This window comes from Hemibagrus wyckioides, linkage group LG14 (assembly GCF_019097595.1).
Source record: "Hemibagrus wyckioides isolate EC202008001 linkage group LG14, SWU_Hwy_1.0, whole genome shotgun sequence".
NCBI lineage: Eukaryota > Metazoa > Chordata > Actinopteri > Siluriformes > Bagridae > Hemibagrus > Hemibagrus wyckioides.
Window position 1 is genome coordinate 18,437,911 of NC_080723.1, and position 9,283 is coordinate 18,447,193.

At 40.0% G+C, this 9,283-nt stretch overlaps 1 protein-coding gene across 1 annotated transcript in view; it reads right to left on the bottom strand.

Moving 5' to 3' along the window:
* The window catches only part of stox2b (storkhead box 2b), a 60,811-nt gene extending 52,240 nt beyond the window's left edge, over window positions 1-8,571 (bottom strand). Inside the window, exon 1 of the mRNA XM_058407656.1 lies at window positions 7,681-8,571. Within this exon, the coding sequence (XP_058263639.1) occupies window positions 7,681-8,008 (328 nt within the window). The 5' untranslated portion in view covers window positions 8,009-8,571. The remainder of the gene's footprint in view (window positions 1-7,680) is intronic.
* Window positions 8,572-9,283: the final 712 nt, after the last annotated feature.

Genomic DNA, 9,283 nt, shown 5'->3' on the forward strand with positions numbered 1-9,283 from the left:
CAGTTTTATGCATTAAAGTTTTGCATTTTAAGTCGTATTTAATAAGACTAAGATTTAGCCTTATAATATTTATTATGAAAGATATGAAAGAAAAGAAAACCCTGATTTATGCTGGTTTTAAATGACAAGTTTTATTATTTTGTTTTAATTCATCTGGACATTTCTGATGATCCCGAAATAAATATAGAGCAAAATAGCTATATTCTGGCTTTAAATATGAATATTACAGCTTTAATTTACTGCTTTTCCGCGCAGAAATCACACTTCAAATGCAAAATACTGTCATTATTGTAAATAACATACCACATAAAATATACCACGTATCTGGGCATCCGTACAAAAGCTTGCACTTATATACGGCAGCAAAATAATCAGATCCAGTTGTTTCTCAGTTTAAAGAGCTACAAATGTGAATTGTACGATTTTAGCTCTATTAATAATGTTTAAAAGGGTTTTAAAAAGTTTGATGCTTGACATTACAATTTTTACAGCTTTACTGCAAGGCTGAATGAAGAGAAAAATAGTCTGAGGGACTGCACGTGATCTGAATGGACAAATAAAAGCTTCAGTCCTGTGCAACTCTGCACTCTAGTGGAGGAAAAAGAAATGAACATCTAAATATACCACTATATATCCAGTGGTTAGAGTCTCTGTTAGTACTGTAGCTCCGACAAGGCAAAGGTTTAAGCCTCCAGCCTCCAGTACACAGGGTTTTTTCCTTCTACAAAACACCTCAGTTTCTCAGCAGCTTAGTGATCTATGGAGAACGCCTAAATTACTAATCACAGATATTTAACCTAGCAAAAATGACACCAGGACTATTCATGACAGAAAATTATCCCCAAAAAGTTAATTAAAATAGAAAGAAATAGATTTATCATTTTAAAGCAACAGAAAGCAGGCCTATTTTCAACACTGTATGTTATACAGCAGGTCCATGGTTCGGTTCTGTCTTTCTACTCAAAGGAACACTGAGCCATGCTAAATAGTGCAGTACTTTAGTAGTCAATCTTTTAAATGCTAAATCCCACAGAAAATGAATGAACAGAAAATAACGAAACAAACAAAAAAAAAAAATCAAATGCAAGCGACGGGTTAAAACATAAAACCTGGAGCTAGCTAACTCAAAGGAACAAATACATTTTAAAATCAACAATGAAGTATTTCAAACAATGTAAAACTAACTAAAAAATAAAGAAAGAAATCAATTTCTTCTGATTTTAAATTCTGATTAAATATTACAATAAATAACCAAAAAAAGAAGAATTAAAAAAACCCCATAAAAATAAAACCTTAAAAAAACAAAGCCAATTAGGTAACCCTGGAAAAAAGTTTATTATATTATTTTACATTTTAAATTTTTAATTTCATATTTTATTTTTGTATTTTATATTTATTTATTTATTTGTTTGTTTATTTATTATACATTTTAATTATTATATTTTATTTTATTTCATTTAACAGAATAATCTTTTAGGTAGGATGCCCTATCAGGTACTGCACAGAGTAGAATATAGCAAAAAGAAATACAAATAAATTCTAGTAAAAATAACCCTAAGATACAAACACAGACCCCACCAGTGTGTAATAATTTAATACATGCATCATGACATCATGCATCAGATCATCACCGTTAAAAAGCGCCACATCAGGCCTGACTGAGTAACTGCATGTCTGCACCAGAAGAGGGAGTGCTTTACACCACCACACGCTGGTGCCATCTTCAGAAACATTCCGAGGTGAACAAAACCAAGGAAAAGAAAGAAAACTGAAAGCTTTAACATCCTACACATCAGATGCTAGAGCTCAAAGGAGGCCTGACATGATTTGTACACTTTTCTGGCCACAAGCTTCAGAATCGTGCTGCCTTTACGTCTCTGTATGCACAACGTAACACTGATTTCCAGCAGAACCACAAGATCTTAATTGTACAGCAGGACATATTAGGAAAAAATCCACAGCAGGACATATTTAATGCTTTCTTTATACAATTAGTAGCTTGTAAACATGTTTGGACATTTGCAAGATCAGTTAAACAGCCTCTTTTATAAGTATTTATCGGCAACATTTCAAAAAGAAACATAGCAAACACTACTGAAAGCTAGAATATAAAAGTACGAACACATGACAACACAGAAAAATATATATATATCACGCCATTAATCTTTTGCAATATCAATATTACACCCTTGCATCACTCATCTCTGCAGCAACTGTAATATAAAGCGTTAAGGTACGTCCCAAATCGCATCCATATGCACTATTCTTTGTGCACTTCAAGAATCTGGATGAAGCTAAAATAAAAAATAAAAAATTAAGTGTTGAATGCTGGACACTTCCAGCTTTGCTTACGTAGTGGAAGAGGGGCGGGGCTACCAGGCTCTGACACTGGATGAGAAAAATTTAAAGATGGCTGATGACACCCAAGACGTCTGGAAAGATGTCTTTTAAATTAGCCCATGCACATTTTATTGATTTTTTATGGAACATTTTAAAAATTCACAGTATTCTGCTAAAGCTAAAAGAGCTGCATTACATACTTTTGAGGTCGTGTTTCATCAACTGGGAAACGGCTTATACTTCCAGTTAAGTAAAAGAAAAATAGTGTTCTGTTTGAGACGATACAACCCTTCTAACATTCATACTCGAGTACATAGTGCAAGTGTATAGTCTAGTACATCATTTGGGACTCAGCCTTGAGATTATTAGGTTGATTTGAAGCGAGTAGGGTGGTTTGGTTTGGGTCAACGTGGCGAAGGATGAATTTAGTAACGAGCCAGAGCGGTGACGTCTGATGCAATTTATATTTTCTCTTCCTCCCTTTGTGGCAGTGATGTGTTATGTGCTGCAAGTGAGTGTGAGACACCGGTAGAGACAAGGCAAGACAGTATCTGAACTGCAGAAGTACAGAGCAAGCTGAAAATGGAATATTATTCATGCTTTGGTCTTGGTCACTTGACGTAAGAGATATAAACAAATGTAATGAGTATTTATAGTTTGTAGCAAGTATCAGGAATGTGAATAATAATACTAAGGGATAATAGTAAGTAAGGACATCAAAAACTAGTTTGGTGTGAAGACATTTCAAGTTTCTCATTAAATATGATTCACCACTGAGTAACAAGGAGCCATCTGCTCAACCATGATAACAGCGTCTGCGTCGGGAAACACACCTGAAAGCGCTTCGGCGTTAACATAAAGCATCGCTATGAAGCAGTAACTGATGTGGCTTTTACGATTACAATTACATCGTACCTCAGACGCCTCTGCTAGAGATGAGGGACGGAGCAAGAGCAGGGAGGAAGTGGTAAAAAGTCAGGAAGGGACATGCCCTAAAGTGCAGGTGTCAAGTTAAAGTAGGTTCAGCGCACAAAAATCTGAAAATTTCTTTGTGGAGTTTGTGTGGGATCAGTGAGAAAGAAATGTGTGATGTGTAACAGGAGGAAGATTTATGTGCAGAGCATAGTGAAGTATATCTCTTTTTCCTCTTTTCTTCTTCTTTGACCTGTACAGACACACACACACACACACACACACCTGAAACACAGCCCTGCTGCAAATATGCAAGAGATGATGACACACACCTCAGGGTACAAATAGGTCGGTCCATGCGAGCACACACACACACACACACACACACACACACACACACACACACACACACACACATTATGGCATCTCATGTTGCAGAGGCATGCAGACCAGAATAATGGCCCATTTATACTAGCCTAATCCTCACTTGGCTAAAAATACTTTGGAGCTTGTTACACTTTTTAACGTAAGTGAATCCTTTTCTTTAAAGGGGAAAAAAAGAAATCCTCGCTTTCAATCAATCCTGTTCATCCTCTTTTAAACACCTTGTGATTTTTTTTTTAATGTTACCTCAAAATGCTTCGAAGCACTTAACATGTGACTACTTTACTAAATCCACCTCAGTCTTCCTGTCTCTCCGTCTCTAAAGATCCATCAGTGTGGGATTTGAGGCTTCGACAGTCACTAGGCCAAACACAAGCTCATCATCTGACAAGGACACAATGGACCAGGAAACGTCTCTCTTTGCAGACTCATAATGAGCCGACGTTAATTGTGTAAGATGAGGAATTTCACGGTAAAGAAAACAAACACATAAAGAATGGTCCTGTCCATTAAGAGATAGAGGGATGAAGTGAGGGAGGGAGGGAGGGAGGAAGGGAGCTCTGGGAGACGTCCTCGCGGCAAAATGGGCCGCTCTCGTTCCGCAAGACGAGACAAACACAAAGACACTGATATGGCTTTCCCTCCTGCTTCAGAATGACAGAGATGGAAAGGAAAGACGAGACGAGAAAGAAAACAGCCTGTAGTAAGAGTGCATACCGAAACCTGCCGAGATTTTAACAAATGTCCCGGTAATGGTTCTGCTGCAGCAGCGTGTCCACTGGCAGCTTGCGCTAATGTAATGGCTGATCTGAGACAATACATGAAGCTTAAGACCATCAGGCTATAAACTGTACAACACACTAAACCAGAGGTTCTGCTCTGATTGCCGTGAATAAAGGAGAAAAGAATCACCGCCAAGAATAAAGGCTAGAGGGTTAGGATTTTAAAACAAAAACGTCGAGCCGCATCCACAGAAATCCGTAATACGAGAAGATCTTCCTCAGGAGTACGAGCTGAAGACATGGTGTAGCACGACCGCTCGGTTTTAAAAGCACCTCGGCTGTGTAGCAGCTTGGACCTGAAGCAGAAATGCTCCTGTTTTCTGTTACACATTCTTTCAAATCGTTTTTCTCGATTCATCTGTGAGAACTTTCCGAGTGAGCGCTTAAAAATTCAGAGTCAAGTTTTCTTCCTCATATCGTCTCAGGGAGATGTTCCTTCACACCGTCACCTCTGGTTTGCTCATTAGGGATAAATGTATAATTTAGATCCTGAATTTATATATTTCTATAAAGCTGAATTTTGTCAAAATGTCCATTTAAAAAAAAAAAATCGCTATAGAGATAACAAATAAAATAGTTTTTTTGGCTTTACTTGATTTAAAGTGCACATTTATGCTCAGAAATATAATATGTAAGATTTACACTCAGAAATTCAACGTTTGAGAGAAATTAGGGACGAAACGATGTCATAAAACTATAAAAAATGTCCAACTGCAATCACAAACACTTGAAAGTGAAGACAACCTGAGAAAGTAGTAACAAAAATCTTGATTCATTTCTGATGGAAACTAGATTAAAAAACAGGGCTGACGATAAAACAGCACCACTATTCACTCTTATTCATTGTGGCCAATGAGTACAGACTACCAACCAAACAGAAGGGACACGACATGAGATGGAAACTTTAAAACGACCACAAATGCTTGCTTTTAGTGAGAATTGACCGAATGAACCAATCGGAAAAACAAATGTCTTTCTGAATCTGAAATCACAAAACAAACTATGACTAAACGTATGAGGTGAGTGAGGCACGGCTGAACACGCCGTTCCCATCCAAGCATGCCAGTCATGCATTACACATACTTCAACACGACTGATTTTTTTTTAAGTGTCTGGAGTCGCTGTGACCAGCAGAACAGAAACATTGGCGTGACTAATTATTTAACCAGCTGTTAATGTCACGGATTTCTTTTCATTTCGGTACAAATGTGACATAAATCAGTAACTCGGGATACGGCGGCAACCATTCAGAAACACTGGATAAATATACGGGACCTGCTGTGCTATTCGACAGCATTAAATATACGAATTTAACACATATACATGTTTATATAAATGTTGTTTAAAAAAGAAAACAGGATGTCATTTTCTGAAAGGAACTAAATGACTGAAAATGCAAACTTCTAGGTAAAAATAGATATACACATGAGTCTAGATAGATAGATAGATAGATAGATAGATAGATAGATAGATAGACAGACAGATAGAGTGTAGTATCAGTCTATATTCTCTTTACAGTCAGCCTGTAATGAAGTGCTCTTTTACTCGTGTTGCTCACTGAAGTAACTAGCATATCGATTTGTTGATGAAAAGAACAGCATTATTTAAAGTGCACTTAGCAAAAGAGTGCTCGGGATTCACAGAGCCTGGAACGGTGAACCACTGCACAAGCGTTTCGGCGGACAGGCGGCCGTATCTCGATCTTCTCAGTGTCCAAGAATCATTATTAAAAAGATAAACATCTGAACCTATAACCAACTTATACAGACTCGAGCTAAATCACATCACTGAGCGATTTAATGCTTGGAACTGCAGAACAGAAACTCCAGATAGGATCATCAACATTTATTAAAACTCTACACATCTACTGTTCTGACACAATGGTAATTAAATACCCTGGTGAGGTTGCTGTGTGTGATTGTAAATCTGATGGATACAACCTGGCTTAAAAATGACAGGATACGGCTTTAAAGAATTTACTTCCAATGTCATCAGCTCAGCAGGCCAATGAGATTTTAAAACTGTTGAGCAAACCCTCTCCTTGTACAATCACAAATACAGCGTGCAAAAACACTTTATACATGTGTTTATTTGTACGCCATCTAGTCCTGTGTACGGTGCTGCCGCATTGGTGTATTGTACTATAGATATGACGAAACATCTCATTACAATGTGTATGATTTACAGATAATTCTCTCATTTCAGGACAAACTTTCAGACTCCTCTCATTGAAATAAAATGAGTTTTTGCTAGGACCACGAGTGAAAGAAAAACACATTTTCCTTCAAACACGTAGATTTTATTCCTATACCATTATTCAGCAATGAAACATAATGCTAGTTAACTGCTTTATGACAATTTTGTATTAAATTGTGCGATTCTCAATTTTCACGCTCATTATATGTCCATTTTCATAAATACTGGTTTATTTATAATCAAACTGTTGTTGCATTTTCACGACTCATTTTATCCTGGTCAGGGTTGTGCTGTCTATCCACTGCATGAAGACATGGACACACCCTGGATGGGGCGTCAGTTTAATACATTACAGGACCTCACACACACAGACATTCACACACTCCTTGAAGAAAATTCATCGTTAAACCTACTAGAAGGTATTTTGGATGTGGGAGGAAACCGGGGAACCTGGAGAAAACCCCGAACATACATAGGCAGAACTCAGGGAAAACTCTGTATAGACAGTAATCACAGCTCAAGATCGAACCTGGGATCCTGAGAAGCAATGTGGAGCAAAATAATAATGATCATCATCTTAGCTGTTACTGTTCAGCCTTAGAATTCTCCACCTTTATCCATCCACTATGGAGCTGTAGTTGATTAAACAAGGGTTTTCTCCCCAAAACACTGTACTTAAAATGTTTCTCAACGCTAACTTTAATAAAGGCATATTTCTTTTGCGGGCAGTGACCACGCCCCCTGAGGACACTGCTACCTGCGGACCACGCCCCCCCGACTACAGCACGCTTAAGGTTCCACGCCCCCTGGCAACAACTAAAAATGGTCATGAAACGGATTTGTGGTTTTGAGAAATTCTTAGAAACTGCCGCGTTACACAATCAACAAAATGGATGACGGAATACGGCTCTAAAGGCTGCACGATGCGGCCTCAATCTCTCTCTCTCTCTGTCTCACACACACACACGACGAAGCGTCAGTGAAAATACACCCAGCAACGTATTATTAAAACACACACACAGCGTTGCATGTCTGTAGGTGCAAAGAGTGTTTATTCGTCAATTACCGAGGTATTTGATGTCGAAGCCGCGCGGCGCTTTGAGCGATCTCCGTGTCCAGGCCTCGCGCAGCGCCTCCAGGTGCTCCTCTTTGCCCTGGATGAGCAGCACGTGCTCGTCCAGCCAGCCGAGGAAAAATGTCTCCGCGATGGCGTCAGCTACCATCTTGTTCCAGAAGTGCTCGGTGTTGAGCGCCTTGAACTCGGCGAACACCTCGTAGCCGGTGTGGTGGCGCGGCGGGTCCGCGCTCTCCGTCACGCCGCGCGAATCCGCAGGCGCGCGCCGCGACAGCACGATGGCCAGCGAGTGCGGCGCGAGCTGCAGGAATGGCTCCATTCTCCGAGCTGTTGCGCTGATCACAACACATACATGACTCGGATTTAAGGCGACTGTTTTGTTGTATTTTCTTTCCCCCCCAACTGACGACGATGAGTATGGTTATAATTGCTATGATATTTTTTCACGCCGTTAACGAACAAAGAGCGCGAGAAATAACGCTTAGTTCATCATATTTGGTCTGCAGGCGTTGAGACATGTTTCCTTCACGGGAAACGTTTCTAAGGCGATTTCAGCTGGCCGCACCGAATCACTGGGGAAAACGGGCTAAATAAAGCGTCGTGACGTGCTGTCGTTATTGCAGATAACGTTACGGTTCCGTCGATGGCGTTTGATCTCATCCGTTTTCTCACCTTCAGCAGCATCATCCGCACGGACACCGTCAGCATATCAACATTAATCACCATGAAGGACGAGCTACACGACCACCAGGGCGGAGAGCTGCTTCCAAACAAATAACTGCGAAAGAGTCGAATGAGAAAGATAAATGTGTATAGATATTATTTTTGTTGTCGTTCCGACGAGGACACGGACGCTCGCGCCGGTGCGTGCCTCTGCCTCCCTCCCGGTGAGTCACTTTATTACCTAGGCGCGTGCGCTCTGCCAGGTTCCCCGGCTGCACGCGCCCCCTGTCTCCGGCGCAATGCCACTGCAGTTCTTGCACTCAGTACAGCGCATTAAAAAGGGGTGCACGCGCACATTTTCTGTAGCGCAGGCAATAATAATAATAATAATGTTATTGAGTGAAAGCCCTGCTTTTAAACCAGTGCCAGTTATCTGAATCATTTCCCACCATTTCCACTGACTGGTTTATCCTGGGTGTGAAGAGCAAATACACCCTGGACAGAAAGCACACAGTCATTCTAGGTCTAGTGGTGATCTAGTGTGACCGGTCCACTTTCCCCGATGATACAGAATCAGGAATACACCCACATGGATATGGGAAGAACCTGCAAAGAAACTCTAAACGGACCGGAACCACAGATCCGGATCAATCCAGGGAACCAGGAGCTGTGAGGAGACAACACTGCCCACTGCACCTATGTGGGACATAGTTTATTACAATTTAATGTATTGGAATTCTTTATTGGATTTAATTAGGGGCAATTCTTCATTTTCAGTGCTGTCATGATACAATATTTTTTTATTTGGCTTATGTCTGAAAAAATATATTGATGTCTGTGTTTGGGGGGATAAATATACATATAATTCAGGCATAACATTATGACCACCAGAACCAGCATTACCTCAGCAATTCGAGCAACAGTAGCTCGT